This window comes from Crinia signifera, chromosome 1, assembly GCF_055691185.1.
Source record: "Crinia signifera chromosome 1, ASM5569118v1, whole genome shotgun sequence".
In the NCBI taxonomy this organism is placed as follows: Eukaryota; Metazoa; Chordata; class Amphibia; order Anura; family Myobatrachidae; genus Crinia; species Crinia signifera.
The window spans coordinates 137409514-137425558 of record NC_139217.1 but is presented as its reverse complement, the minus strand read 5'-3'; the positions used below and the strand labels follow the sequence as shown (position 1 = coordinate 137425558).

Genomic DNA, 16045 nt, shown 5'->3' with positions numbered 1-16045 from the left:
ATGGGTGCTTACAATGTTAAATGCACCCCCACGCCACCCCCACTATCAACGCCAACCCGAAGCATGGCGAGCGCAGCGGTACGCGTCCTCCGACCTTTTCATAACCCCACTATCCACGTCGGTGTGGATTTGATTTTATATAGTGATAACCACACTATCTCAAATCCACTCCACGCCGACGTCAATAGTGGGGGTATGAAAAGGGCGGAGGACGCGTACCGCCGCCGCTCGCCACGCTTCGGGTTGGCGTTGATAGTGGGGGTGCTTTTAACATTGTAAGCACCCATTACGGTGCTTATACAATTAATTATCTTATAGGGGCCACATTTAACATTGAAAACACCCATTAGGGTGCTTATACAATTTTAAATCGTATACCATTGTATATGGCATACAATGCGATGGTATACAATTTAAAATTGTATAACATCGTCTGCCATCGCGTAACATCGCATCGCATACCATCGTATGAGCCTTTTTCATATTTTGTTCTGTTTATGATCTCTTGAATCTCAGTGTCTTTCAATGCTATTTGTGATGGAAAACGATCTTAATTTCGAAGCTTAGCAAGAATAATGCCCTAAATATCAGCAGTCTTTTTTTTTTTTTTTGTACCATAAGGCGCACAAGTAAGGTCCTGTCCACTGATTGTAAGAGAATGCTGCAGTAGAATTAGAAAGATGTCATTCATGTTGTACATTTCAAAAGAACACCCCAGCCCTTGTGGATATGCTTGTTTATTCAGTCTCCAATCTGAAAGCCACAAACGAATGAGGTTTTGCTGTGTAAATGCTGCCTTAGCAGTGGTTGAATACCAAAATGCTTATATGAGCCCTTTTGTCTCTGGTGGGGGCATCTGTTTTTCATTCCCATGGTTTTATTTAGAAAAAAAAAAAAGTGACCCTGATCTTCATGCGGTTTAATTCCTTCACTACCCGTGAAGTGAGTATTGAGAAAGTGTTGAGTGGCAGAGGCCCCAAATTGACTGTACAAGGGTGAAATTAAATTCTGTGTACACAAGAGTTAAAAGCCAGCTGTTCTCAGGCAAAGGATTTATGGGTGACTAAATCCTAATTTGCAGTGCATGAACATGGCAGCTTTAGCACCTGGTATCAGCTTGTATGTATGATCTGACACTAGCATAAAGCACCTGTAGAATCATATCGCAGTTTTGGTGTCATTTACATTTTGCTTTTTGTTACTATTTTGTCTTGTGTGTTTTTAGATTTATATGGTAATACATTTAAAGATATTACCAAATTCCCATAAATTAGATTTAATTTGTTTAACCAAACAAAATAATGTTAAAAAATAAAGTTGGGGGAATTCAATTGTGTGTGATGGGATACAGAGAAGACCTCACTCATTTTGTGATACTATCAGTTTTTAATATGCTGTTCTGGAATGGTGCATTGCATCTATGCCAGATAATTCAATCCCCCCTCCCCGCCAGTGAAAGTTTATTTCAATAAGGTCCAAATGTATACAATGCATTATAATTCAAGTGATTCCAGATTTCTAGAGGCATCTCAAACTTCAAGGAAAAGTAACATCTTCCCCTGCACAGTTATAGGGACCATACTGAAAAACAGAAAATAAACACTTTGCTACTTGTTTGGTGATTGTTATACTCACAGAAATGGTCACCGAGTGCCATCTTCTGCAGTTACCATAGGAAGCACCGCTAAACCATTTACTGAAGTGGATGTCCGAGGAAAGACTGAGACAGGGAATGCAGAAATGACTGCTTTGCTACCCAGTCATGCAGAGAATAAATGAATATGGGTAGAAGATTTTCATATTGTGGGAAAATACCTTACCTGGAAAACAAGCTCAATATCTATACAGGTCGGGTATCCCGTATCCGAATATCCGTTATCCGAATTATTCCGAAAACCAGACATTCCAGAAAGTGAAAAAAATTTTTTTTTTTGCTAAAAACTCACTGGGGACATTTGTAACAGCATCACTGGGGACATGATATGTAACTGGCACTATATATGTGCAAGACAATGATTGCTTGGCATTCAAATTCAGTGCTGAGATTGTACACACATTTTGTTTCAAGTTTTGAAACCTTGTTTTTTGAACAAATAAAATATATTTGTGTGTATTTTATGTGGTAATAAAATATATTTGTGTGTATATTATGTGTTTATACAGCATAAATGCAAGATACTTCAAAATACATCATTGAAATATTAAAATATTCTGAAATACGGAATAATCCGTTATCCAAAATTCTCCTGGTCCCGAGCATTATGGATAAGGGATACTCAACCTGTATTAATCTTTTTAATGCAGCAGAAAGGGTTTTTACCCCGATTCCTATTCCCCACTACAACCTGACTGATGACTTTCAGCCAATGGAAAGCAACTACAAATACGAAGAAATATTGGGGGTGCAGCCTTGCGAGTCCACCAAACCCCGCCTTGCGAATGGTGGCTGGCTGGCACCCATTCGCAAGGTAGATTCGCAATTCGCACGCAGGGCACTGTACACTGTAACATTCACAGCCTGGTGGGATCCGCCCCCATCATTCGATGGTCGCCAACCATCGAATGATGGCTAATGCTCACGCATGTTTAAGGTTGCCTCAGAGCAACCTTACAGATGCTCGTCTGCACGGGGGAAATAAGCGGTCAGCTGACATTCTGTGAATTCAGCTGCCCGCCCCTCGCCTGTCCGTCGTGCCTCAATAGCATGAGAACACCCAGCGTGCTCATAGGAACGCCCATGAAACGCTGGGCGTTCTCATATGGTATTGTGGCAGCCCGTCACCCCACGCCCCTCTCCGCCCCCCTGCCCACAAGGTTTCTTGCATTCACCCAGCGAACAATCTGTTTGCTGAGGCCGCATGCAACAAACACATGCGCAGAAATGCGCACAGCTCAGCCATCAGTCAGGCTGCAAGAATATTCAACCAAAATACCCTCCGTTAGCTGCTGGGTACAGGAGGGGGAGGAAATGTAGGGACCAGTAACTCTCCTGCTAGTGCTCTTACCCACTTTCAGACTATGAGGCTTTTACAGCTACACGATAGTGCAGGAGGTCACCACTCTCTGTATTTGGAATCGGTACATCTATCAGAATGAACTTAGGTCTACAGTCATTAGGTCGACCCCACTAGGTCGACTGGCAGGAAGGTCGACCTGATTTAAGGTCGACATGGGCCAAGGTCGACATGAGGAAGGTCGACTGGTCATAAGGTCGACATGGGTTTTTCACTGTTTTTTTTTATCCGAATGTCGACATGGACACAGTTGGCAATGAGAATCGGACCCTCGCATAGCACGCTCCGCTCGCAATGCTTCGGGCACGGTGGCTCGCTTCGCTCGCCACAGCTTTAATAACCTCCTCCACGCCCTAGTGGATGGTAGGGCATGAAATACCGCCTGTCGGCACATGTCGGCTCAAAAAGACAGTGAAAAACCCCATGTCGACCTTATGACCAGTCGACCTTCCTCATGTCGACCTTTATGCAAATTCGACCTTAAGTCATGTCGACCTTGGCCCATGTCGACCTTAAGTCAGGTCGACCTTCCTGCCAGTCGACCTAGTGGGGTCGACCTAATGACTGTAGACCTAAGTTCATTCTAATAGATGACCGCTTCCCCTGTATTTGTGTTGGACAGGATGTAGTGTCTCTACATTGTCTGTATATTATGTGTCTCTTGCTTTCTCTTCCAGTGACCTAGAGCCTGAATGGCTGGACAGTGTGCAGAGGAACGGAGAGCTCTTTTACCTTGAATTGAGTGAAGGAGAGGAAGAAGCGCTTCTACCTCTAACTCCACAAGGTGTAAACCATGTACGCTTTTGTGAAAATGAAGCTGAAATGCTTTCAGGTAATGCCACGAAGGATAAGAAAACCGGGCCACGCTTCAAGAGACTCGCAAAAATATTAAAGAACAAACACAATGGCAAGAAAGGAACTGCCAGACTAAATGGACAAACAGGGCCGACATCCATCCTGAAGCAGCAGTCCAGCCACAAAACTGGAATGACTGTGCATCACCAGTACAAGGATACTTGTATCTATGTAAATCCAAACCGTATGCTCGATAATGTACCTTATGAGAAACTCTGCTTGCTTCAGGGGCTTATAGGAATCGTTCATCAGTCTTCAAGGAACAGCAAGCGAATGGAAAAGCAAAGCAGACCGGATGCTACACATCACTGGACGAGCCAGGAGAAACTTGTTGTACATGGTTTTATCCCAGACAGTCCAGCTGTCCAATGCAGCCAAATCCTAATTGGTGAGGACACAATCATGTTCAATACAGTTGTTGCATTTATTATCTGGAATACTTGGTAATTGAGATTTTGTAAATTAATCTGAATTGCCATTAAAACTACGCATGCACTTCTGACAATCACCTCTTCATTACATCATTCATTATTACTCATCACAGCAGGTATTTGGTGACCCTGTTCATATAGTGCTATAATGCATTACAATGAATGCTCATATTTATTCACTCACTTAATATAAGTAAATAGTAGTCAATCTTGCCAGCTAATCTCAAATGCACGCATTGGGACATACAGGAATACTTTGAAATGTATTATTTTCTCAGACCTAGACCTGAATTGCATTATTGTTACATTTTGGTAATAAGTATAGTAATTATGATTATTATTCATATATTTAGTGCCCTACAGCTGTGAACACATGGTGCGATTTGGTCGCTGAGCGATTTTGGCTTAAAAAACTCTCAGCAATATATTGCTCAGTGTACTGGTAATGTCTCTCAGCAATATATTGCTCAGTGTACTGGTAATCTCTCTCAGCAATATGTTGCTCAGTGTTTTCATCAGAGACCAGCGATTTTGGTTGAAAATTGCAAGCTATTCTTGCAACCTCATTTTGACTAGAAATCGCTGATGCACAGTGCATTGTGCACCAGCAACCAGCAATATTTAGCCATAATGGGAGGAGCATGCTCCTGCGACCAGCGACCATGAACGGCTGGCCGCGGGAGCGCGCTCCCGGCAATTTATCTCCCACAGCACATGAAATCATTGGCAATAGTGTCGCTCAGTGACCATATTGCCAGCGATATGTGCTGAAATCGCCCTCGTGTGTACACAGCTTACCGGTACATGTTTTAGGAATGTATTTATATTTATGAAGTTTTATTGTAAAACTTTTTTTTTTTTTTTTAACAGGTGATGCCCTTATCGCTGTTAATGATGTGGAAGTAAGCACAGAAAACATAGAAAGGGTTTTATCTTGTATACCAGGGCCTATGCAGGTAACTCCCATCCCACGTGTTCCTTTGTTCATGAAATCATATGTACAATTTGCAAAGTAGTAACTTCGATATACCACTTTTACCCTAAACTTTTGACCCAGGTCATTGAAAGGTTGCTGCTTAGTGTAAAAGGAATCCTACAAAAAATTGTTCCAGTGATCCTTGAATCCAACCAGGGTAGCTTGTAGGATTGGTCTGGGGGAGGACCCAGGTTAAAGGTAACCTGCATTGTCTGATGCAGATCCTGTTTAGCGAAAGGGAAGATCTGGATTTCACAGAGTTTGGCGATGTAATCATAGAGTGCTGGCAGAAACGTTCCACTGTACGCTGGTGCAGTGTGAATAATGCCAACCTGTGAATAACCCGGGTCGATGCTGCAGTGGGAAGGGGTCTGACCTGGTTTGGAACTGTGGGGCAGATGTATTAAGCCTTAAAAAATAGATAAGTGCGAGGTTGATAAAGTGTGATTATCATCTTTATATCTATTCCGCGTCCTCTCGTGGGGCTCACTGCGCTCGCCACACTTTATAAAATCAACTCCACGTGGATAGTGGGGGTATAAACAGGTTGGGGGGATACTTAACGCAATCCCTGGCAGGGCTCATTGCACACGCCACGCTTTGGGCTGGTGTGGCTAGTGGGGGTGTTTCAGGAACACATATCTGACAGGGACGCTGACTACACTGGACGCGGGAACACTACGCTACTTCTGACTATGCTAACTACGCTGGCCGCGCGAACACTACGCTGATTTGGACCGGGACGATATGCTAACTACGTAACGAGTGCCATGCTATTACAAGTACCCATTGTTCATCTACAATTTGTATATTCTTAGTCTGTGTTAATCATTTTGGAAGATACGTTTTTCAGTGATTCAGTGGGGAAAAAAAATCACTTTTCAATAATTATCTTATTAGATATTTATTGTGGCCACATCTTGGACTATAATTGATAAATGGGTCAAAAATGCAAATTTATATTTAATGCTTGTTTAGGCAAACAAAGCTCTTTTTTTTTGGTACTTGTTTACTTTCATGGCGGCCAATATATCGGATGCGATATCGGCCGATCCAATACAATTTTTTACCTTTTTCATAACCCCACTATCCACTATGCACGGAGTTGATTTTATATAGTGTGGCGAGCACAGTAATCCGCATCCCCTCGCCACGCTTCGGGTTTGGTGGTTCGCTGCACTCGCCACACTATATAAAATCAACTCCATTCGTAGTGGATAGTGGGGTAAAACAGAACAGGCAAAAAATCGCATCAGATCGGCCAATACATCGTCCGCTATCGCATCTGCTATATCGGCTGCCGTGAAACTAAACAAGTACCCTTTTCTTATATATAGTTCCATGTGCTTACAGCTGCCCATAATGGTTTTAGGTGCTCATTTATCAGCGAATGATAACTCGTGTATGATAAATAGTTCTCCAGCCAATCAGCTCCTGTCATGTGTTTGGGAGCTGAATGGCTGGAGCACCATTTATCATACACAGCAAGTTTTATCACTTGTTGATAAATGGGCCCCAATGTTTGATGCAAGACGGCATTTTAAATAGTGAGCAGCCTAACTGAGTGTTACCAATTCTCCTATTAGCACAGCAGTCACATTAACCCCTTCCCGACATTTGACGTATATATACGTCATGGCCGGGATGTACTTCCCGACACATGACGTATATATACGTCATGACTTTAAACTGTCCCCGCGTCTATAGACGCGGGGACAGAGGGACGATGTCTGCTGTCCCTGACAGCAGACATGTCCCTGCATGCCCAGGGGGGGCTGCGATGCCGCCCCCCCGTCGGCGATCGCTGTGATTGGCTGTTCAGTGTGAATCAGACGGCGAATCAGACGCTCGGTATCACAGGTGTCAATCACCGCCGGGCGTCAGGGGGCATGAGGGGGTCATCGGTGACGACGACACCTCACCCCACCTGCCCCCAAGGCTGTGATTGGTCCGTGGGACCCACGGACCAATCACAGCCAAGGCGCGTGATTTAAACTAATGGTGACTGCACTGCAGACGCCATTCCGGTCTGGAATTGCGTGCAGAGCGGTCACCGTGCCAATCTGTCGTGATACATACCTGATCCTTGCCTGAAACTTACCTGATCACCGCTGATCACCGCTGGTAGCGTGCTGCCAGCAGCTGGATACTTCCTGGATCTTGTGACTTCTGTGTGTGCTGCTGCTGCAGTGTCATAGAGTCACAGATCGTGAGAGATAGGGACAGATAGTGATAGAGAGTGATAGAGAGTGCTATATTTTGTGTCTGCTGCACCCCCTTTTGTGCTGATCACTATATCTGAGGTGATCAGCAACTTTTTGGGGGTGCAGAGGTTTTTTTTTTATATATATACCTGTCAGTTGCAGCAAAGGTTGTGCTGCCTGTGCAACTGACTGCTGCCCCCCCTTTTGTGCTGATTGTGCTGATTAATTAACTGATCAGCAACTTTTTGGGGGTCCAGGTTTTTTTTTTTTTAAATATATACCTGTCAGTTGCACCAAAGGTTGTGCTGCGTGTGCAACTGACTGCTGCCCCCCCTGCTGCCCCCCCTTTTGTGCTGGTCAGTTTAAATTAATTAATCAGCAACTTTTTGGGGGTCCAGGGTTTTTTTTTTATATATATACCCTGTCAGGTTGTGTGTCTGCTGCCCCTCACTGCTAATCAATGTTGCATCACTGCATCACTGATCTGCAGTTGTTGTTTTTTTTGGAGAGTGCAGTGGGGTTTTGTTTTTACACCCACGTTGCTTGTGTGGGTGTCCTGTGGCCGCTGAGCGCTGATCAGTGACGTACAATCACTGAACAGCATTTTTGGCACAGGGTTGATATCATTTTTTTTTTCTGCAGTTTTTTTAATTTTTTTTTTTTTTTGGAGAGTGCTGTGGAAATTTTTTTTAAATTGTTTTTACACCCACGTTGCTTTTGTGGGTGTCCTGTGGCCGCTGATCAGTGACGTACAATCCCTGAACAGCATTTTTGGCACAGGTTGATATCATTTTTTTTCTGCGGTTCTTTTTGAATTGTTTTTTTTTTGTTTTTACACCCGTTGTTTTTGTGGGCGTCCTGTTGCCTTTGAGCGCTGTTCAGTGACGGACGTTACTGACCAACATCTGTGCTCAATTTTTGGCGCAGGACCTTTTTTTTTTTTTTTTTTAACCCCTTCAATTTTTTTTTTTTATTATTGGGATCAAATTCCTGTATAAAGTATTTTTTTTTTCTGCACTACATACACACTACACACTACATACCCCCCGTGTTGAAATAAAGTTTGTACCCCCCCCTACACTATACACGTGTTGAAACATTACACTTACAGAAACACAAAAATAAAAATGGCATCCCAAATGTCATCCCAGTCATCCAGAAGAATGTATTCAGCGGAGGAGGCATATGCCATGCTTGCCTCTGACTCTGACACAGCCAGTGATGCAAGCGGGGAATTTGAAGGATTCGCCTTAAGCTCCTCTTCCTCCTCTGCTGATGAGGGACCCCCTCAAAGACGCCCCCGTAGAGCAGCTGAGACCCCCCCCAAATGATTGATCCCTTATGGACCCCACCACCAGACAATTTTGAGCCCCAGGTTCCTGAGTTTTTGGCCATCCCAGGAATCCAATTTAATTTAGCAGGTCTCAGAGAAATTGACTTTTTCAAATTATTTTTCTCTGATGATTTTATAAATTTAATGGTGGACCAAACTAATTTATATGCCCAGCAGTTTATTGCTCAAAACCCCACGTCATCATTTGCTAGGTGGACCCCTGTAGATGCAGTAGAGATGATGACGTTTTGGGGTCTGGTGTTACATATGGGCATAGTAAAAAAAGCCAGAAATTAGGCAATATTGGAGTACAGATGTTCTGTACAGCACCCCATTTTACCGTATGGCCATGACTCGGGCTCGTTTTGAGATAATCCTTAAATTTTTACAATTACACCGATAATACACTGTGCCCACCCAGAGATGATCCCACCTTTGACCGGCTATTCAAAGTCAGGCCGGTCATTGATCATTTCAGTGCCAAATTTGCAGAGATGTACATCCCTGAAAAATGTATTTGTATTGACGAGTCCCTTATACATTTTAAAGGAAGGGTTAAATTCCGCCAGTACCTTCCCAGTAAGAGGGCAAGGTATGGCATAAAAATGTGTGAAAGCACCTCAGGGTACACCCACAAGTTTAGGGTATATGAAGGGAAGGATTCAAGAATTGAACCGCCAGAATGCCCCCCTCCCTCGTAGGTGTTAGTGGAAAAATTGTCTGGGATTTAGTGCACCCCTTCCTGGATAAAGGTTATCACCTCTATGTGGATAACTTTTACACTAGCATCCCCCTGTTTAAGGCCCTTGGTTCAAGAGGTACAGCAGCTTGCGGTACTGTGCGTAAGAACCAAAGAGGCCTCCCAAAAACGCACATTGCCCAAGTAATGAGAAGGGGTGAAAGCAGGGGAATATGCACCAAAAATATGTTGTTGGTCAAATATAAGGACAAGAGGGATGTCCTTATACTGACAACAATTCATGGAGACAGTACCACCTCCATCCCTGTACGAGGTACCAGTACCCACACCTCAAAACCTAATTGTATCCTAGATTACAATAGGTACATGGGCGGAGTGGATCTTTCAGATCAGGTACTGAAGCCGTACAGTGCCCTGCGGAAAACAAAAATCTGGTACAAGAAGCTGGCCGTGTATATCATCCAGATGGCACTGTATAACGCTTACGTGCTATTCCGTTCTACCAGCCAGAGGGGGACATTTATGCACTTTCAAGAGGAAGTCATAAAGGGCCTAATATTTGGGAACCAGCAGGCAGAGGGCCCCAGTACTTCTAGTACTGGCCCCCGTATTGTACCAGGGCAGCATTTTCCTAACGAAATCCCCTCCACTGCAAGAAAGGGCAGGACACAAAAAAGGTGCAAAGTTTGCTATAAAAAGGGAATAAGAAAGGATACTATTTTCCACTGTGAAACTTGCCCCGACAAACCCGGCCTATGTATAAAGGAGTGTTTTAAAATATGCCACACATCTATGGATTATTAGGTTCATCATTTCACCGTGCTTCGGGGGTCTTGCTAATGCCACATAGCACCCACCATTCATTCCACCAGAATCTGAGCTGCAAAATCCAAAAATCACTCCTTCCCTTCTGAGTCCTGCCATGCACCCAACTGGTATTTTTTGGTCACATATGAGGCATTGCCATACTCGGGAGAAATTGGGGCACAGATTTTGGGGTGCTTTTTCTCCTTCATACCTTCTGAAAATGAAAAATTTTGAGCCAGAACTGCATTTTTGTGTAAAAAAATGTAATTTTTCATTTTCACTGCCCAGTTGTATCAAAATTGGTGAAACCCCTGGGGGTTTGAAATGTACACTATACCCCTATATGAATTCCCTGAGGGGTGTAGTTTGCAAAATGGGGTCACTTGTGGGGGTTTCCACTGTATTGGTGCTTTGGGGGTCTTGCTAATGCGACATAGCACCCACCAACATTCCACCAGAATCTGTGCTGCAAAATCCAAATATCACTCCTTCCCTTCTGAGTCTTGCCACTTTTTGGTCACACATGAGGCATTGCCATACTCGGGAGAAATTGGGGCACAGATTTTGGGGTGCTTTTTCTCCTTCATACCTTCTGAAAATGAAAAATTTTGAGCCAGAACTGCATTTTTGTGTAAAAAAATGTAATTTTTCATTTTCACTGCCCAGTTGTATCAAAATTGGTGAAACCCCTGGGGGTTTGAAATGTACACTATACCCCTAGATGAATTCCCTGAGGGGTGTAGTTTGCAAAATGGGGTCACTTGTTGGGGGGTTCCACTGTATTGGTGCTTGGGGGGTCTTGCTAATGCGACATAGCACCCACCAACATTCCACCAGAATCTGTGCTGCAAAATCCCAAAATCACTCCTTCCCTTCTGAGTCCTGCCATGCACCCAAATGGTATTTTTTGGTCACATGTGAGGCATTGCCGTACTCGGGAGAAATTGGGGCACAGATTTTGGGGTGCTTTGTCTCCTTCATTCCTTGTGAAAATGAAAATTTTGAGCCAGAACTGCATTTTTGTGTAAAAAATGTAATTTTTCATTTGCACAGCCCAGTTGTATCAAAATTGGTGAAACCCCTGGGGGTTTGAAATGTACACTATACCCCTAGATGAATTCCCTGAGGGGTGTAGTTTGCAAAATGGGGTCACTTGTGGGGGGGTTCATAAATTTTAGCATCTTATGGTGCCTAGAAACCTACATGGTGCCTAAAAAATAATCTCATAAAAAGGAGGCTCCAAAATCAAGTAGGTGCTCCTTCTATTATGAAGCCTGTGGTTTGGTCAACGTGCACACTAGGGCCACATATAGGATATTTATGAAAACAAAAGAATTGGGGGAATCAATTTTTAGTCACATTTCTCTAGTAAAATCTACTGTGTTCCTTCGAAAAATGTATTAAAATTGCAAATCTGCAAAAAAAATGAAATTTTGAAATTTCACCTACACTTTGTTTTAATTCCTGTGAAACACCTAAAGGGTTAACAAACTTCCAAAATGCTGTTTTGAATACTGTGAGGGGTGCAGTTTTTGAAATGGCATCATTTATGGGGGTGTCTCACATACAAGTCCCTCAAAGTCACATCAGAACTGAACTGGTCCCTAAAAAAATCAGTGTTTGAAATTTTCTTGAAAACTTGAGAATTTGCTATTCATATTGTAAGCCTCCTAGTGTCCAAAAAAATTAAAAGGAAGTTGAAATAATGATGGAAACATAAAGTAGACATATGGTCTATGTTAGTTATTAACTATTTTGAGTGGTATGATTATTTGTCTCACAAGCAGAAAATTTAACATTTTGCAAATTGCTAAATTTTCCATTTTTTTTACGACATTTTGGTATTTTTAAAAAAAAAACACAGACTGTATCGACCCAAATTTACCACTAATTTGAAGTACAATGTGTCACGAGAAAACAATCTCAAAATCACTGGGATAAGTAAAAGCAAAAAAAAGTTATCCCCACTTAAGTGATACATGTCAGATTTGAAAAAAAGGGCTCTGTCAGGAAGGCAAAAACTGGCTGTGTCAGGAAGGGGTTAACAGGAAGAGTAAAAAAGTTTTATTACCACACCTGACTTGTCTTTCTGTGTGAAAATCTTACTGAGGCAGAATTTATTCATGATTAATGAATCTGCCAAGCCATATAGTTGACTAATCTTAGTTATAGTCCCTGAGCTGTAGTATAAAACTGTAAAGTATTCTGCACAGAAACGATATCGTCTGGAAACCCAAATATTACATAGACCTGTAGATGAACGGTGATGCACATACAATATGTACTTTGCGATCTGTTTAATTCTTCACCATTTAACATTGTCCATTAAAGTACACATCCTCATACCTATAGAGCAAATCTCACTGTATATTACTCATAATGATTTTTTCTCTCTGAAAGGTGAAGCTAACATTTGAAACACCCGTGTTTGATGCTCAAATTCCAGTTCAAAATATAAATGATTTGTCTCAGTCACCTATAAACAATCTGACAAAGCTGATATGGGGAGAAGAGCATGCCAACCACCAGCAGATACTGCAAGGAATGCCTCACATAGCAATGTACCTCACCCTCAGCCTGGATTCTGACACCTCAAAAGAAGAGGTAAGCAAGTGGATGCTATCCTCCTCCTTTGTATTCATGTTTCTATAGAACAGGCTCTACATCCATTTAGTGTACTCGCCTTGTAGTTGCCACAGAACAAATAATCTGGAAAATTGTGCTATAGACATTTCCCAGGAGATGCGTGCACATGCATACAAGATAGCGATATTGAATGTGCAGGATTCTCTAGCAGAGTGCCAAAGTCTTGTACCTGATTCCTGGGTACAATGAACCAATAGAAGCACATTGCAAAACTGCTGGTTCTCATTGCTCTTTGCCCTTGGAATCTTGGGTGTAAAAATGTATGGTTTAGAGAGGGTTTGCAGTCATGTGCAATTATTTGCACTTTCTCTGGGAAACTTAATCTTTGAGAGCAACAGTACAATATGTAAACCGCTTTATGTAAATGGTAAAATGTACTTGTATGGAGGTGTGTTGGATGTATAACGTCAAGTAAAGTACAGGTTGAGTATCCCTCATCTGCATATTTCAAAACCGAAATATTCTGAAAACCATAGATTTTTTTTTTTTTTTTTTAAAGCGATACGTAGAGTTAATAAAATATTTCTAAAATGTTTAAATAAGGCCTACAATAGTGGTAGAAAGCATACAGCATTCCCTATGTATGACCACAACCAATGTTAGCCCTTTTTATACAGAGACACTGCTGTCAAATATTTTATTACAGACCATCAACTGTATGCTCCCTACATATGTACGTTTTTCCACTAGTTTTAAATTAGAGTCATATATCTGTTAATAAATCCCATCTGCCTGCTGGTTACTGTTTATGCAGAGTACTTCTAAGACTTACTGGCTGGCAATGTGCTCTACAGATGTATGCAATAAGTGCTGAATATAAATAAAAATATTTTATAGTATTCAGTATCAGATGGTCGTCGGCGCATATATTTATGTTTATTGGCTCTTTATCTCTCTTCTGTGGCTCTTTTATTTTATTACGAAGGATAATAGTTTTTAAACTGTGTTCCATGCCCTCTGCATCCACATACCTGTTTTCACTTGGTTTGCCAATGATTTCATTAATTTCCTGGCAATATCTAAGTGACTTTAATGTAGCAGGACGTATGCTTCTTAACATTACATATTTCACTTTATAGCCCTGTTTTCACACAAAAAAAAAATCGATGACTATGTATTGCATTTTAAAACACACATTGCTATCATGGGTGCCAGGTGACTCGCCGACAGTCGGGATCCCAGCCATCAGTACATCGAATCCTGGCTGTTGTACTGCCTGACAGTTGCAATTCTAACCCACAGGGGGCTATTCTCCCGTGTGGGGGGTCCTAGACCCCCACAGCGGCAGAACAGAATCAACGCTGGGGAAGCTGCCGGTCTCTGCCTCCTGGGGAGGTGGACGTGCGGCAGCCGCTGATACAGGTGCTGGGTCGTCTCCCGGCTGGCCTGTCTCTGCCTCCCTGCTGGCGACACCACCACCCCGCTGCATTGTGGAATGGCGGAAAGTGATGGCAGCGGAATAGCAAACCAGCCGCTTCAATGGCGGCTGGTGACCCCCGGTACCCTGCTCCATATACGGGCACTGCACTGTGGTCACCCGGGAGCTGATGCCTTCAGGTTTCTCTTCCCCCTCACCAGAAAATGCAGGGACTAGGCTGGTGTGAAAGGTCCACCCGGTAATGTCCCTGCATGATCCCTGGATTGTATTCCTGAGTAAGTCCTTGAATTTTCTGGAGTGAAAGGGGTATTTATTGAAGGGCAAAAATATTGAAATATATCCCAAATATAATGAATTCAAAATAAAGAATGTTGTGACATGTTAACCAATAGGAAATGTTTGCTACTACATACTCTTTGTGTTATTTAAAAGAAGAAAACACCCCAACATTATTCTAAATAAATGGCTTAAATCTCTAACAAGGAAGTAACCTATATTTTTGCATTCTGTTTTTAGACTTTGGAGAAGGTGCCAGTTACCCTAAAATAATTGCACTGTAATTTTTTGTAGTTAAGCATGTAATGGTTCTTTTTAGTCTTTCTTTTTTACGCACATGCAAAAGTATCTACTATCACATATACTATAAACACTAAAAGAGATGGAAATGTTGCGGCTTCCAAACACCATATTGTGGGTAATGGAAATTTGGCTTCCCGAATAAGAACATATGCCAGTGATTTTATTGTTTTAATTTTAAACTTCAATGTTTCAATATAGCACTGGGGATATGCTGAGCACACAGAGTAGATTGTAGGGATAATACAGTGGGAATGGCATTGCCTTTGAAGTGTCTAAATCTGGTTTGAGTCTTCACTGTTTTGGTCCAAGCCACGTTGATGCCTGCACAGTCATTCGGAGAAATAACATGTTTGGATAAGGAATGTGATATGATGATCACTACTGCATGATTTGCTTTGCTAAAATTAAAATACTTTAGATATGTTGAGTAAAGTAAAAGTTTTATCTATACCTTTTTTTGTATATATAAAAAAAAAAAAACACGTGTGTGTGTGTGTGTGTGTGTGTGTATATATGTGTATATATATATATATATATATATATATATATATATTCTCATAATATATCTCCAGACCCCTAGTTTGTGCTTAATTTAAAAGATTATAAATCTTATCCATAAACTTCCCTGTTGGCAAGGGAAGACACACAAGGTATATAGACAATTGTGGAGTGGCGCCCTAGATAGATTAAGAGTTTCACAAATATTGTATAACCCAAAACGCCATATCAATAGTTTTCTTTCTTTATTAAAAGCCTGCAAGAGCCAGACTAGAGAATTCTCCTCCTGGCTGTGAGGTATCCTTTTCAAACATACACAAAAATTCCAAAATTTTTCACATGCACGTTCATAATCCTGGGAACCGGAGGAGACACTTGGCTGCCCCTCCTAATTACAGCGCCGTGCATGCCCAGCTGTGTCTTGGCAGCGCGACCATCCATTGCCCCCAGGAATTACATTTTGTCCCCATATGGGGTAATTTACCACTGTTCCCTGACCACTGAAATATATTGTGCATCTAGTCAAAATCGCTTAGTCAAAATTGGCCATCAGCCAATATCTCACCGTGTGTACACAGCTAAAAGGTGCCCATACAAAGTACAATTATTGTATACAATTTGGAC

General features: G+C 42.1%; 1 protein-coding gene across 2 annotated transcripts in view; it reads left to right on the top strand.

Moving 5' to 3' along the window:
• Positions 1-16045, top strand: part of INTU (inturned planar cell polarity protein) — a 70315-nt gene that overhangs the window by 19999 nt on the left and 34271 nt on the right. For both annotated transcript variants that reach the window (XM_083174164.1, XM_083174155.1), the window contains exons 2-4: positions 3692-4257; positions 5171-5256; positions 12721-12924. In XM_083174164.1, the coding sequence (XP_083030290.1) occupies positions 3692-4257; positions 5171-5256; positions 12721-12924 (856 nt within the window). The remainder of the gene's footprint in view (positions 1-3691; positions 4258-5170; positions 5257-12720; positions 12925-16045) is intronic.